Consider the following 16,380-nt stretch of genomic DNA (forward strand, 5'->3'; position numbering starts at 1 on the left):
CGTGGTTCTTGTATGTCGGTGAGAAAATGTGCACAAATTTATGCACGCGTATCGTTCAGTACGTGACGTACTTATGCATGCCTTTATGGCGTGCGCGTGAACAGCCTTGTGCTGTATTCTGCAGCTCTACTGCAATTTGTCAGGCCTGCATATGAGCAGTTCACACGTAAAAAGGTGCACGCTTATTTACATTATGTGCCTGCTTTGTGGGCATACTTTGCAAGAATACTGCCATAACTGCACGTGCACCTTTGCACGCGTTAACTGTGAAGGCGGCACTAAAAAAAAAGAAGCGCGAACCGAACCCGTGACCGTGCCATGTCGTAGCAGCGAAAGGCAGAAAAGCAAAGGACAATGGGTTAAAAGAAAAAACGAAAATCTGAAAAAGTTCATACTTGCATTCATACGTAAAATCAAGCGTACCTGTAAACATTTATAAATAGTAAAATAAACCGCAAGCGGAGGCAAAAAAAAGTGCGTTCACTTGAAGAAATGGCAACTTTTTCCTTCCTCCATATATTAATTTTTACCGATAACCCCCGTGATACACTTAACATTCTACACGCAATCGGTATGTACATAGGTACATTTGTACGTATATGTAAAATAGGCCTTTTCAGCACAACTACGGTCTGGGGCGCAGCGTTAATGTAGCGTAAGTGTAGCGTTATGATAGCCCCAACATACCGCATAAACGCTGCGTATGCCTGCGTGTACAATTGGTGCGCAAATATTTCCCGAATATTTTGCCCTTACATGACTGCAATTTGTGCGCGCTATAAAAATCCCCAAAAAAATAACTTTAAAAAAAAAATGAGGAAATAAACGAAGAGAAACTTTTACCCTTTCAGCAAAGTATCACTTGACAAGTGCAAAATTTTTTACTTTTTTTTTTTTTATTTCCCCTCATTTTTTCCACCACCTTTTTTATTTTTCTATTCATTATTGTTTCAAACTTCGTCACCATTTTTTGTGCCACTTTTTGCGCCAAAATTTGTGCATATTTTTGTGCGCTTTTTCACTTTTTCACATTTTGTTTTTTTGCCTTATTTTAATATATACCCCTTTTTTTTTTACTTTTTATTTCCCCACCCCACATTTATATCCATGCAAACGCGAATCGATAGGGTATGATTAAACGTACTCAGTTAAGCCAAAAAAATTGCGCAATCGATTTGGGAACGTAAAAAGCAGGCCACATTTGTAAAAGGAAAAAAAAAAATAAAAGCGGGAATAAAAGGGAAAAACGCGAAAAGAGCGAATCGGAAGAGGAAAAAAAGAAAAAAAATATATTCACATCCGAAGGGAGGAATATATCGTTCCGGCTTTGAGAAAAAAAAGGTCCCATCCAAGTTTCGCGCGAACTGCTGTATTCGTCACTTTTGAAAAGTCCAGGGGTAAAAAGTTTGCCCATTGTACATACGCAAGTTGGCAAGTCACCAGCTGCAAAGGGAAACGCATACATTGCGTACACCGCTGCAGGTATCGCTCAAGCGGTGTAAAGGTATAGCAGCATAGCAGCTAAACGACGAAGCGGCTAAACAGCCAAACGGATAAGCAACCAAACGATAACCAGTCAACCACGCCAGGCACCCCAATATGGATAACAGTGAGAACATAGACTCGAACGACAACTCGTCGGACACCAACACGGCGAACTACCACCAGGGGAAAAATGAGAACATATCAGAGGAAATGGACTTTTCCAAGGAAGACAACGAAATGGATGAAAACGGCAAGAGCTCCAAATCGAAGCAGGATAATTTAGGCAAGGGAAAAAATGCATCAGATAAGGATGACATAAACATGGACTACAGTGACCATCATTTTCCATGCCACCCAGCGCCACCAGTATCGATAAAGCTTTTCATAGGAAGAGTCCCAAAAACTATGGAGGAAGAACAGGTACGACCAATCTTTGAAGAATTTGGAATAGTAAAGGAAGTGGTAATTATAAGGGATAAAATTACAAATATACACAAATCAAGTGCCTTTGTAAAAATGGCATCCATCTCAGAAGCAGATAATGCTATACGGTCACTGAATAACCAGAGAACTTTAGATCCTACACTTGGTTCTCTGCAAGTAAAGTATGCATCTGGAGAAATTATGAAATTAGGATTTCCACAAAATATCGAATCAGGTGTTGATCAGGCAAAACTATTTATTGGATCTTTGCCAAAAAGTATATCAGAAGAAAGTGTGAAGGAAATGTTTTCTCCTTATGGTTCTGTAGAAGAGGTATTCATCATGAAAGACAATTCTACCGGCTTAGGAAAGGGATGTTCTTTTGTAAAATTTGCTTACAAGGAACAAGCACTTTATGCCATAAACTCCCTAAATGGGAAGAAAACTTTAGAAGGATGTGCACGTCCTGTGGAAGTTCGATTTGCAGAACCCAAGTCGGCTAAACAGGGACAAATGCCATTGAATATGCAATCCATGCAGAATTCAGCCCATGGTATGTCCTCGCAAGCACATGTGACCAGCCCGAACAATATCAATTTTGGTAACAACTTTGGCGTTAATAATAATTACCCACGACAAGTTGGTGCCTGGAAGGAATACTACTCTGGAGAGGGAAGACCCTATTACTACAATGAACAGACAAACACAACACAATGGGAAATGCCAAAAGAATTTGAGACCCTCTTTATGGGTTCTACCCACAATATGCACAATTTGTCTGACACATCAGGTAATTTGGAAAAAATGCAAAATTTTGAATATAACTACTTATTTGGGGGACGCGTTCCATTTGGGCATTTCCCCAGTGAGGTTGTTAACCGCTCTTGTGAGTGCCTATTTCATATTCGTTATGCTTCTTTTCCATCCTCTTCTGCAGGTCCACCAGGAGCGAATTTATTCATCTTCCACGTCCCCAACGAATGGCACCAAACAGACCTCATCCAGGCCTTTTCCCCGTTTGGCGAACTTCTCTCTGCCAGAATTGCAACTGAAAAAAGTACCGGTCGAAACAGAGGATTCGCATTCGTCTCTTACGAAAATATTGAAAGCGCTGCGGCGGCAATTTCCCAGATGAACGGATTTATGGCATTAAATAAAAAGTTAAAGGTAACTGTCAAGAAGGGAGAAGAAGAGGAAATGAAAAAGTTCGTCAGCCAAAATGGGATAAACTCCTTCCAGCAAATGTCCAGACCGCAGAAGAGCATCCCTGCCCAACCCAATGCAGTAGCACAGCCAAATTTCCCACCACACCAAAATGCACAACCACAGAATTTTTTCTACTCCAATAGCAACAGTTATAGGTGTGGACCTTATTGAGGTAAATGTGGGGACTGGCAGTCCTGCCTCCCTTTTTTTTTTCTCTTATAGTTTTACTTAAGAGTCATTTTTAATATATATAATACAAAAAATATAAAAAAAATTGCATAATCCAAAAAAAAAAGAAAAAAATTCCCCAATTCGCAAATTCTAAAAGCGGTGAAATTAACCCAATGTATAATAAAATTAACGTAAACAAGACGGAGGACAGGGTTGGAGAAAATATAAAAAGACGAAGAGATGAAGACCACGAAGGTGAGGTAGCGAAAGGGGCGTAAAAGGGAAATATATATATTAATATATATATATTACGAAGAGGGAGACACAATACGGAAGCAGAAAGAAGCCCAGCTTGGTGCTCTTCCATTGCTGGGTAAACTGCCCCCCCTGCGAATAATACATACTTACCCAAATGAGTAGTTATGTATGTCCGTGCCTGCGCAACACAGGTGGGAGGAAACGCAAGCGAAAGTGAAAAATGGACAAGAAGAACTGAATGAAAAAACCGAATGGAATAATTGTAATGGGGAATTCAAGGAAGAATTCTCAGCTAAGTCGAAATAACGGAGCAGAGAAAAAGAGAAAATAGAATTTTTTTCCAGAAAAGACTATTTTGTTACACACCACGTGCTAAGAGACAGATTCAAATAGCACAAATTGTGCAAATTGTCATGCGGCTCTCAGGAGCACCACGATAGTGAAAATATACCACCCCGTGTAAAACCTTTTAAGAGTTATATTTCGCTAATCAGAGTGGCAAAATATGCGTGGAACCTTCCGGTGTGTACGCTTACATTTCATTCGAACGGGAAACGCCTTTTCCCCGTTGCGTTTCGCTTCCCCTTCGCCATCTTTTTTCGCTTACCATTTTTCTTTTGCAATTCATTTGCAAATTGCTTTACAATTTCCCCTTCCCCTTTTTTAAATAAGTATTCTTATGTAATATGGAATTATTTTAATTCCCCTCTACCTCTCCCCCTTTTTTTTTTTTTTTTTTTTTTTCCTCCCTCTGTACAATTTTATATTGAGAACATGTTAAAATGAATTACACATTTGCTCAATGGATTTATTTCGTCATATATATCCTTATATATATATAGCCCCCCCTCCCTGAAGCTTACAATCTGTTTTTTATTTTTTTTTTGTTCATTCTTTGATGTAAAGAGTAGAATGAGTGATGCTACCGTTGTTGCGGCTTTTGCTATTGCGCTGCTGTTTCCGTTGCTATTATCGTTGCTATTGCCGTTGCTGTTCACATGGGTTGGTATATACTTCTAAATTTTAGTCTTTAGTATTATTTTAAGCAAAATGCATTTATTGTACGAATACATAAGCGCATCCCCACCACCATTACCCACGTTTCATCCACGTAGTATGTTCCCACTCTCACGTGTATATAATATCTTCTCTCTATCTCCCAATACCAATAATGTACAGTGGCCCATGCAACGTCAATCCCTTGTTACTTCAACCCCATGTTACTGCTTCCCATTTGATAAGCTAATTTTTCCTTAAATTTTGTTGTACGCACCAGATGGATAAAGTACATACACATTTTTTCCGACACCATTTTTCTGATTTATTTTACCACAGTTTGGAAAAAATATTTCCGCTGTTTGCAAATCATTCGTGGCATTTTTATTTCGAAAAAATGCCATCTTCGAATGTGCTCATTTTTAGATTTTTGAAAATACTGCTTTCGATTTTTCTACAATTTGACGTGAATTTTCCGTTTCTTCCCCTTATTGATGATTTTTTGCATCCCCACTTTTGTGCCAATCTTATGCATGTCCTGCCCATGCAATGTACTATTTTGCATGTGTGTGTCTGCCTTCGGGAGAAGGTATGCAGGCATGTGTAACCACGTGGGCGAGGAGGAATACATCCCCCTCCCCCCTGCGTATTTGTTAATCTACAGATACGTGTCTGCATGTGGACGCTAGTGTCCATTTGGACAGCTTTCCCAACTTGGCATTTTCAAAAAAAAAAAAACGACAATTTCGCTTTTGCCAAATTGTCCACTTGTTTTATTTATTTATTTATTTATTTCCCTACCGTGTTTGCAGCTTTCCTCCGTGTTGTTTTTTAACATGCAGCATTTTTTTGATGAAAGAGGAAATTCTTACGAACACTCCATTTTGAAATAAATGTTTTGTGCGCATTTTTTTACCTGCGGATACTCCATCCGTCTGAGGTGTCTTTACGAAGGGCTAAGACGGGGTTCCTTTCCCCCACCTGTCCCTTTTACAGAAAAACGACGCCGTGACAATTTAACCAAATTGTTGACCTTCCCATCGTGGGCGAGGAAGAAATTGACGCGCAACTTTTCTCATTTTTACATTTATTTCTATTTTTTTATATTCCTTCAATTTTTCAGTATGTTAAGAATTATGTTATAATTTTTATTTTTTCTAACTTTAATTTGGACACTACTCACCAAGTGTGCGCCCACCCTTTTACGAAATCGCTTTGTTGAAAAGTTACGCCTAGGTTGAACTTTCAAAAATTTAGTACAAATGGGTAAAATGAAGTGTTACGTTAGAAAGTGGTGAATGCATGGAAAAAAGTGGCACACACACACCTTACAGTTTTTTTATAAAAACAAAGTTATTCTGGCACTTGATGTCGCCGCTGTCGACCTGAACGTGAACCTGGATATTGTCATAGAAGCTGAGGGAGAAGAGCACCTCATTATTTTCATCAATCTTTTGAAAGCGCTTGCGTTTCTCATCGAAGACGAACCCGTCCTTCCTCTTCAAGTAGCAAATTCCCTCTACCGAATAACATGGTAGATATATTTGTACTCCGTTTTTCTTCAAATTTGTAATTACTGCATTGGTAATTTGGTTCCCCACTTTTTTAATATAAAGGTAGGAGAAAAATTCCACCGATGCTCGTCCTGCAAATCTGGCATTTCTGTACTTTTCATTTAGGAGGGAAACTTGTTTGTTCAGATAAATAACGTCCAAATATTTGTTGTCCAATATTTCAATGCCATAAATGTGATTCAGAACACGATGAACCATTATATCTGCATACCTCCTAATGGGTGAAGTAAAAAAGGTGTAAATATCTGCAGCCAATCCGTAGTGCCTCAGCATTTCATTATTGTGTACATTATACCCTGAGATAAACACAGCTTCATTCATACACTTGGTGATCAGAATTTTTAAAATATTTGACAACACTTTATCATCCTTCAAGTTTATATTATTAATTGAGTAGGAAAGTTCCTTAGAAGTGCCATACTTAAAATCGTGAATATCTATCGATTCGAGGTAATCATTTAATTCTTTCAAATTTTCATTCTTCGGTGGAGGATGCCTTCTCAACACGCTGGCTGCCTTGAAACCTTGATAGATTATTCTTGCCACGGATCGGTTAGCTAAAAGCATGAACGCTTCAATAAGCTTGTTCGTGTCGTATGATACATATGGTTTTAAATTTTTCGTCTTTGAAAAATCGTTCGATTCAAATTCGAATAGTACTTCTGAATTGCCCCTCAGTTCTAATGCCCCTTCATTTAGCCACTTCTTCTTTAAATGCTTCGCAATGTTGTTCAGTAATCGTAGCGCCTCTGCCGTGGGGGAAGAATCCCCCCTATCGTCAATCACGTTCTGCGCTTCCTCATATGAGAAAGATTTGTTGCTTCTGATGATACATTTATTTATGTTGATATCCCTAATTTCGTAATTCCTATCAAATGTGAATATGCAGCTGTAGGTCAATCTGTCTTGACCTTCTACCAAGGAACACAAATCTGTGGTCAGCAATTTTGGAAGCATTTCAACACGCTGGTTTATTAAATAAACTGTTGTGCACCGTTTGGAGGCTTCCAAATCTAGTGGACTATTCTGCTTTACGAAGTAAGACACGTCTGCTATGTGTACTCCTACCTCAATAACGTTTTGCTCCTCCAATACCTGCACGGATAGCGCATCGTCAATGTCTTCACACCCTGGTGGGTCAATACTAAACGTTAGCACATCTCTAAAATCTTTCCTCTTGGAATATTCCTCCTCTGGGATTACCCAATCATTGGGAGGTAGACACTTGTAGGCACTTTCACTAAACTCCTTCGTTGATATATTGTACTCATTATAAATTAATTTAGTTTCCGTCTCGACGTCATCGCATATGCCTAACACAGATAGGCACCTCCCCAACGGATACTTGGAATTATAATCCCACCTATCTATGACGACAATTACCCTCTTATTTTTTAGCTCTTCTCCCATGCTGCTCTTTATTATAATATATGGTACCTTATTATTAAAGGCTTTAAAGAATAAGATTTTCTTTCTCTGTGCACTTTGTTCCTTTTCATATGTCTTTATCACACCTCCGTATTCTTTCCTTCCTCTGCTGATGATACCGACTACCTTTCCGTACAATTTGCCCTTTCTGCAACTGTTCTTGGGGGGGATTTCCCCCTCACTTCTTCTCTTTCCCCCCTCGTCAAAATGCTCCCCATGGTCCTGCTCTTCCTCCTGTTGCTCCTCCTCCGGACTGATCACCTCCTCGAAGTAGTCTTCCTCTTCCTCCCCGGAGAGCTCCCCCTCACTATCCTCCAAAATCTGCACCGCCACCACATCATTGTGCAGTGCTCTGTTCATATTTTTAGACCCCCTTATAAGAACCTCATCCGTTTCTGTAATTTTCACAAGGGCCATTTTATTAACGCAGATGACTTGAAAGATGCCCTTCACAATGAGCTTATCCCTAAGCCTTTGTATCATTTCCTTTTTCTCCAAATGGGGTTCGAATATTTGTCTGCTCTCTCCCATGGGGTACGTATCCTCATTCGAATCTGCTTGGCCATTTTCCACACCCCCCTCCTTGGTATGCTGCTCATCCATTAGCATGTCCTCCTCAAAGTACATTTTTAAAGTGTCCAAGTTGATGGCGCCAGGCGCACCATCTTTCTTTTTTTTGCTCTCCCTCCTTAACCCCTTCACATATTCGTACAGACTAAAACAAGAAATGCCATTTTTCAGGCAGTCATCTTTTAAAAATTTATTATTACTTACAACGATTAGCTTGAGGTTCGCATTATGTTGCTTAATCCATATAACTATTTTTATAATTTCTTGGACTTGCTTTGTGGACAGATCAGCATTTTCATCCACGTAGGTAAACTTACAAAACTTGTTCGCAAAGACACTGTACCGTTTGCTACTGCTTGGGTTACTATCTTCCGTCTCGTAACACAACTGATGTAGTTTTTTATGCAATATTTTATTAAAGGTCCTCACATGATCATATATCGTTAGGGGGATTAATATGTTATCCACATTGCACTCGTATAAGAAGTCTATATATTTTACTATAGTGTTTATGTCTAAGATAAGGATATTTCTCTCTCCATCCAGGTACTTTTTCTTGTTTTTATTTTCGCATATGTTGCATCTCTCCACTCCACAGCTTATGTCGTTTCGCAGATACACCTCCCTCACGATTTTCGTGATTCGGTGGTTTGCACTGCACTTGTAGAAGCACCTTTGGACGCGCTGGTCGTTTTTGCGGTTTAGAAACTTGAAGCGCTGCATTGTGACTCGGCCAGGCGATGAAGCTGCTGACCGGGAAAACTGCTAATGTTCCACTGACGGATGGGCCGATGGGGCACAACATTACGTGGAGAATGGCCCCATGAATTGAAAAGCGCGTCGCTTAGTAAGGCAGCCCACCGACTACCAACTCGAAATTCCCGCCTGGGAAGGGAACCTTAACAAGGAGCTACCACACATGCGCACAACCTGCTAATGGAGAACCCTTTCGGAAAAAACGTAGTCATGAAGCAGTACCCAAAGAGGATAAACTGCAGCGGGGAAGAAAAAGAGAAACAAAAACAAATAACAGAGCTGTAAAAAAAAAAATTAATAAATAAAAACACTTAACGGGAATTGCGCCATCTTTGCAACTAAAAAATTCGCTTCTTCGAAATAACGCCACTCAGTTTTGCACTTCCTACAGTGCGGGAAAGGCGAAAGTGGAAAAAAAAAAAAAAAAAAAAAAAAAAAAAAAACACCCTCTGTGTGAACACCTCCCAATGGGGAAGATGGAAAAAAAAAAAAGTTAGAATCAACCCTCATTTTGTTCCTTCAATTACAAGTCCGACTTAAGGATCCCTATCACATTCATTTGGCTTTTATTTTTCTTAATACTTTTTTTTATTTTCCATGTGCGCGAATTTCCGCGTTTTTGCCTAGGCAGTCCAGGGCCCTTCTTCGGTACTACTCCTCATACGCCATTCCGAAAAGAAAAAAAATCCTTACCACTAGAAAATACACATTTTAAGAAAAACTCCATGTGTCATTGGCGTCACATTTATAACATGGAATAGACCTCTCCTTCACTTCCCCACAATTTAATCAGAAAAAAAGAGGAAAAAAAAAGCGCGGGGAAAAGTAAAATGGACAGGTACGATAAATCGTGGAGAGAATAATGCCATACGAATTAAAAAGCGCGCAACCGGTTAAAACAAAGGGCAAACATGACCAGCGAAGTCGTAGCGCAGATAACCAAAGTGGCCATTTTGAGCAACGAAAGGAGGGTGCTTTTCGTACCACTAAGCCGGTTTAAGATGCCTTGCCATGATCGTCTTAAACTGTAAGGCTTACCACTCCCCTTATTATTATTACCCCCAAAAAAACGTGCAGGAAAAAACCCAAAATCCCGCCTTCGTCTTATTTACTCTTTTGTAACTCCGAGCGGGAAAATGTGAGGCAACTTCTACTGGAGAAGTCTGAAAACAAGACAACGGTAAAGGCCTACTCGTTATAAATAATCGATCGGCATAAAATCGCATCATGTGAAGGAAGCCATGCGAATGATGCGCGTATATGTGTGACATCCTGCGTCCATATTCAATACTGAATAGAATGATGACACCCCTCTTTGCATGATTGTTTTCTCCCGTGTGTAAAGATTAGAATAACGGATATTCAGAAGGAACTGAGCAGCAGATGGAAAAACTTATCCGAGGAGGAGAGGAAGGTTAATCAGGAAAACGAATAACACAACAGGGAAAAAGAGAGGGAAAAAAAAAAACATAAAATTCACATACATCTGTTTTCCCCATTATTCTATTCTTACTCTAGGTGTATGAGGAGCAGGCACAACTGCTGAAGATAAAGTATAATGAAGAACTCCTCGAATGGGTAAAATGGATAGAGCTGGAGAGACATGACAACGGAACTGAATAGGCCTACATACCGATAAAGAAGAAAAAAAAAAAAAGCATAAATTAATATCTTGCATCCACTCCATTGCAACTGTTCCATTCCCATTTCCTCCCTTTAACCATTCAACAGAAATCCGGAAACGCAGACGCTGGAGACAAGTTAGGGCAAGAGGAGCAGAGATAATTTTATTCCTTTTTCCTTAGCACCTCGTTATTTGGCCTACATGCTCAAAACTGACGCACTGTACAACGAATATGATGCATTGTAAAGATATATTTTTTTTATTATTTCGCATTCCTCACCACATACACACCACAGCGGCATAATCAGCACGTCCAAATTTCCTGTTGTTAAAATTCAGAAAATTATGCACCTAAATAGCAACGTCAGGAAGGTACGAAAGAGGAAGTAGCCTCGAAAGGAAGTGCGTCTTTCCAAGCAAAGGACTATTGTGTCAGGTCCCCAATAACAGCAAAATACCATTCACATGGCTGTAACCCTTTTGTGTCTTTTTTTTTCAGATAAACAATGAAGCCATTAATGTTTTCCAAAAGGCCATGGTTAGATCAAATAGCGCAAAAGGGCAGATAAAAAAATTCAGGAAATTTTTTGTGCACATGCAGAGGTACCTCTCACCCTGTGAATACTTCATCCTTCCATTATCCCCCACCATGAATACTGCATCATGCCCCAACAGATCATGTTCCTAATCGAACTGGTGAACAAAACCATTGAATTCAAAAATGAGAAGAACACGTCCAAATTTATCACATCCCTCGACATAAGTTAAAAACGAATGAACTTCCTTTTCGCTGCGTCTGATGTAGAACGACGCTTGTTTTCCATTTTTGCAATTCCACGCATGAGTGGGCTATTTTTGTGTATGTTTCCTGTTTTTGCGGGGCCCACACAAATGCCCCATCAACTGCTGTTTACACCCCTTCAGTATGGTGCATAAAAAGAGAAGGCATAAAATATAAATTCCTCGAAGGTCCTAAAAAGAAAGCACAATTCCGCACTCCCTGAATTGTTAAAACGTTTAAACTCATATGTATATGTCTACGTTTTTATGCCGTTACGCTACACTTTTCTTTTTTTTTTCCCTTTCGCCTTTCCCCCCGGCAACGCTTACAGATTGCCTTTACCTACTGAAGGATCAAAGCATAAATACATTCTTTATTGAGGAGGACGAAAACGACGGTAATGGTTTAATCAGAAAAAAGCACAAAAATTACTTGTATTCGTTTTGCACATTTATCGCATTGTCGAAGGAACAAGGGAGAGGAATACAAAACGGGGTGATCGCCCCCAAAGGCAGGCTACTTACTCTGACGCAAGTAGCTGTTCTTCCCTTGTTCCTCTTAAACCTGAAACGGAGTTCACTTTTATGCTTCCCAAAATGTATGCCTCAATTTTTCCATTGCAACACTCCCATATGACTCCTCTTTGCCCTTTTCGAAGAATCCCTATTTGACCTATGCAATGAAGATAAGAAGGAATACAACTACGACGTTGAGGAAAGGAAACTCAGTAGGATGAAACGAAGGGGACTAGGAAACAGGGCCAAGGAAAAAACAACGGAAAATAGAAACATATATGCTGACATAACGATGTATTTTAAGAAGACTTGACGGGAAGGACAGGGGTAAAACGGAAGAGCTTAATCTGGAGGATGCCCACTTTATGGGGTCCACTTGGCGCAGTCCTCTTCGTACAGGTCACTATACCCAATTCATTTTATAAATTTACAAAAAATGGGTTTCCTGTCCTGTCCGCTAAAAGGAACAACTTGGCGTAAAAGAAAAAGCAGTTCCTCTCACCTTCCGAACGCACCAAACATTTTCGTGAAAAAGGCTAATGCTCTTTCCGTGTGTCACTTTTAATTAACTGTATTTTTTTTTTTTTTTTCCCACACAAAACTCTTTGAAAATAAAGAATGAACGTAAGGGTGCTACTTTTGGAATGCTGAACAAGCGCATCACTGTGTATAAAAAAAAAAAAAACACAATATGTTAGCCAAAATGTTTGCAAAAAAAGAAAAAAAAAATGTAAACTATTTCAAATAAACAATGTGCCATTTTGCATCCTGAACGCGTGCACAAATCGGCTGGTTGGCAAATTAAGCGCATCGACTGTTATGTAACAGAAATGCAAAAGAAAAGGGCCACGTCAGGAGGCGGAACTTCATCGAAGCGGAACAGCCAAACCACGCATTGCCCCGAGTGCACAACCCCACTGCCGATTCAACGCTACATGTAGATTCCTCCCCCATGTATAACGTCGCTAAATTGAGGAGTAAATTTTTTTTTTTTTTTTTTGTAACTTTTCACCTTTTGCTATCATTCTGAAGGGAAAGAATTCGCAGCTCTGAATTTTCCTCCATCGTTAACCGCTCAGTAGGGGAGGCGATGTAAAAGTATCCCCCCAACATCATGTTGTAATGAAGTAGTAAAAAAAAAAAAAAAAGGACAAGGAATGGAAGAAGAAATAAAAAATGACAAATAAAGGATAGCAAATCGTAGTACTTTAGAGACATAAAGAAACGCCAATTTGTGTTGAGGCTACTGTGAAGCATTGGGGATCCCCCACAATTGGTACTTTTCCAAAAGGATACTTCCCTAAAGTGGTGTGTCTCCCCCCTGGACGACTACCTGCCAAAATGCGCACAAACGAGGGAAAGAAGCCCATCGCACTTATAGATGCGGACCACTACATAATAAACTACAGAAGCACCATAACGACGTATGTACAAAATATCTGTAACAATCTGCTAAAGGGGAATGGGGACTCAGCAGGTCGTGCTAATAACGAGTGGGACGCTAAAAGGAGGGAACGGATCATCTGCCTTTTCATGTTCAGCATGTATCTTAACAATATCCACAGGAATTTAAATCTGTTCGGTTACTTACATGACGTGTTGATAAAGTATAATCATCTGATGGGGAGAAGCAGGACAAACCAAGGAGGGACAGAAGGGGGTGAGAATAGCAACATGAACAAACAGCACCATGGCCAGGTGAATGAAACTACCCCGGGTGGAGTAACATCGGAACGGAGGGAAGGGAGTCCGAAACAGACGGAAGTGGACCCCCCTGCTGAACAGTACATGGGAAAGAAGGATGAAGCATCCAATGGGAAAGACCCCACTCGACATGGGAACCTTGCCCAACCCGGAGACATCTCCCACTTCATGCACGACCTGATAAAAGACAAAAATTACATCAACATGGATAACGTGACCGAGTCGAAAGTCTGCTTCTTGAACATAAAAAATAAAGGGAAGAATGTGAGGGGGTCTCCTGAATCGTTAAGAGATGCATTCGACGCGGAAGGGCACACGTGTGCAACTGAACTGAGCAGCAACTCGAAAATAAGTGGGACGAATCTGGGTCGTGCAACAAAGGGGAACAGCACTAGTAACAGCGATGAGGATACAGCGGAAGATGACAATGATGATGAGGAGGACGGCGTGGTAGACTCCGCTGAGGATTCTGTAAAGTGTGCTGCACATCCCGACGGAGATGACACATCCCTCTGGGCCAATCGCAGCACGCGGACCGAGGCTCTCGACGAAGCGAGTTTGGAGGACCCACAAGACGACTCCTTCCAAGAATCGCAAGGCAGCACCTACCGCTTCAGCAACTCCTCACCAGTGTGCCAAGGGCAGAAGCAGTTTTTAATAAACTACAGTAGTGTGCACATGAAGGCGAAAAGTTTCGACAACCTACTCTGCGTGGAAAACCTTTTAGTGGAACAAAAAAAACAAACAAACGTAGAACATTCCGCGAAGGAAATAGAAAACCTGTACAGAATAATTGTGCTGTCCAAATTGCACATAGGAGTGTACCGCTTTTTAACCTTTTTAAAAAAAAAAAAATATTTTTTAGTATTTTTCAGTTCCAATAAAAAGTTAACACAAACACTATTCAAGTATTTTAAATTTTCCAAGCATTTTAAAAATTGTTACAAAATAATTGACTCCTTTGAGGAGCTGAAAAAAATTGGAAACGCCGATGAGGAAGTGCTCATATTTAGTAATCGTGAATGTTTTGTAAATTTCGCAAAAAGGGAAGGATATTTTAACGTAGCAGGGGGTAAGAAAAATCCTTCCATGGCAACAAACTGTGATGATGTCAACTGGGATGTGTTAAAACAAAAGGAGAGTTTTCTTTCAAATACTTCCGACTATGTGTCGAATAAATATAACGACGTTGTATATCCTTTTCTGAGAAATTGTAATTTAACGGAAGACATACTATCATGGCGAATTTTTTATATTTTCAAAAAATATATGTACATACACGGAACGGTCGTGAAAGGATTTGGAAGAGGCAGTAAATACTTAAACATCCCCACGGCAAATATTTCCTACTCCAACTTAACCTCCACCGATATTATGCCTGGCATATACTTTGGTATATCCAGATTGAAAAAAAAAATTTACAAAACGGTCGTTTCAATTGGCTATAATCCCTTCTTTGAAAATAAGCATATAACTATAGAAGCCTTTTTATACTACAAGACCAATACTTTATTTTATGACGAGGACATCCATTTAATTATTGTTGGTATTCTTCGAAGCGAAAGCAACTTCTCCTACTTTTCTCACCTCATTCAAGCCATCCAGTTTGACTGCGAACTCGCACGCATCATTCTCAGCAAACTTCAGGATGACGAGCAGTTTGTCCGGTGCAGGGATTACCTCCAGTCGTTGTAGCGGTGAGTGAAAGGGGTGCCAGCGTCTTATATGCTACGTGCAGGACGTACGCCATATCAAAATGTGCAACATCCTTCCCCTTTGCAATTTTCTGCTGAAAAAATAACCATTAAAAACAAATAGACGAAGTAGAAATAAAAAAAAAAGAGAACATTCCAGCATAGGTCACCCATCAAACGAGTTCCCAACTCATATTTGCAAAACAGTTCCATTCGTGTGAACTGGAAGGAACATATACAAATGTTGTTCATCTATTTGTTCCCTTTTTTTTTTTTAATATGCCATCCGTTCCATCGCTTCAGAGGGGCATTCGCGTGTGCGTAGCGGCATGTTCAATTTGTTTCCATTGCTTTATTTGCTTTACGCTTATTCGTTAATTCATTTATTTACATTCGGACCTTGTAGACGGCTTCTATCATCTGTCCCTCCTAAGGTGTTTAACCGATTTGACAATTTTGTAAGTCACCGCGTTTTTCTTTTCTTTCTTTTTTTTTTCTGTAACATTAACCCTCCGTGTGGACGCACGTGAGATGAACGAATCGAAACCAGTTTATCGTAAGATAAGCGCTAACCCCAATGCACACGTTTACATATATATATGTATGCACGTTGTATGCCCAGCCTATGCCGCACAACTGGTGATGCCACCAACCAGGGGGGGGTAAACAGGGCCACCTTAAAAATTCGAAAATGAAATACGTAACTTCGTGGTCACCACACGTGGAAAAGATCACTGCATTTGGTAAAACATCGAAGATTTGCTGTCGACCCGTTTAGGATTCCTCATAAAGGGATATGCATCATTGCAGCTAGGGGCTTTCCCTTTTATCGTTTTTTTTTTTTTTTTTTCAATTCTTCCACGTTATGCATACATAGTAGCACCATAAACGGGAACAAGACGAAACAACATGTTTGTAAAGGGAGCAGTTCGCACTTTGTTAGCCCTTTGGAGTTTAAATTATTTCCTTTTTTTTTTCATGTTCCCCACAGGGTTCTTGCTTACCTACATTTAGCTCGCATTCCACTTTGGAAAAAAAAAAAAAAAAAGAGTTGTAAATTTACTGGGAACGTTTTGCTGCGATTCCGCCACCCGCAAGGCCAAATGGTTAAAAATTTGCATCTATTTCAGGCAGCTTCTGTAGGTTTTTTTTTATGCCCCCCAGGTGGCAATTGAACACCGAGAAAAAAAAAATA

General features: G+C 39.9%; 4 protein-coding genes across 4 annotated transcripts; 3 read left to right on the plus strand and 1 right to left on the minus strand.

Moving 5' to 3' along the window:
- Positions 1–1,599: 1,599 nt before the first annotated feature.
- Positions 1,600–3,285, plus strand: PCOAH_00033020 (RNA binding protein; the record flags this gene model as incomplete). The annotated part of the gene is made up of 2 exons (XM_020060097.1): positions 1,600–2,698; positions 2,846–3,285. 2 exons carry the CDS (start codon positions 1,600–1,602, stop codon positions 3,283–3,285), a joined length of 1,539 nt encoding a protein of 512 aa, XP_019915590.1.
- Positions 3,286–5,867: 2,582 nt separating this feature from the next.
- PCOAH_00033030 (Mitotic control protein dis3-like protein) lies at positions 5,868–8,834 on the minus strand (the record flags this gene model as incomplete). Its single annotated transcript, XM_020060098.1, has 1 exon — positions 5,868–8,834. The coding sequence occupies one exon, from the start codon at positions 8,832–8,834 to the stop codon at positions 5,868–5,870; it is 2,967 nt and encodes a 988-aa protein (XP_019915734.1).
- Positions 8,835–9,343: 509 nt separating this feature from the next.
- PCOAH_00033040 (High mobility protein 4) lies at positions 9,344–12,100 on the plus strand (the record flags this gene model as incomplete). The annotated part of the gene is made up of 13 exons (XM_020060099.1): positions 9,344–9,359; positions 9,398–9,515; positions 9,661–9,705; positions 9,945–10,047; positions 10,213–10,281; positions 10,386–10,445; positions 10,599–10,627; positions 10,788–10,863; positions 10,991–11,029; positions 11,167–11,254; positions 11,416–11,460; positions 11,604–11,669; positions 11,931–12,100. 13 exons carry the CDS (start codon positions 9,344–9,346, stop codon positions 12,098–12,100), a joined length of 924 nt encoding a protein of 307 aa, XP_019915820.1.
- A 1,028-nt stretch (positions 12,101–13,128) lies between these two features.
- PCOAH_00033050 (Riboflavin kinase / FAD synthase family protein) lies at positions 13,129–15,186 on the plus strand (the record flags this gene model as incomplete). The annotated part of the gene is made up of 1 exon (XM_020060100.1): positions 13,129–15,186. One exon carries the CDS (start codon positions 13,129–13,131, stop codon positions 15,184–15,186), a length of 2,058 nt encoding a protein of 685 aa, XP_019915973.1.
- Positions 15,187–16,380: the final 1,194 nt, after the last annotated feature.

Source organism: Plasmodium coatneyi, chromosome 11, assembly GCF_001680005.1.
Source record: "Plasmodium coatneyi strain Hackeri chromosome 11, complete sequence".
Taxonomy (NCBI): Eukaryota; Apicomplexa; class Aconoidasida; order Haemosporida; family Plasmodiidae; genus Plasmodium; species Plasmodium coatneyi.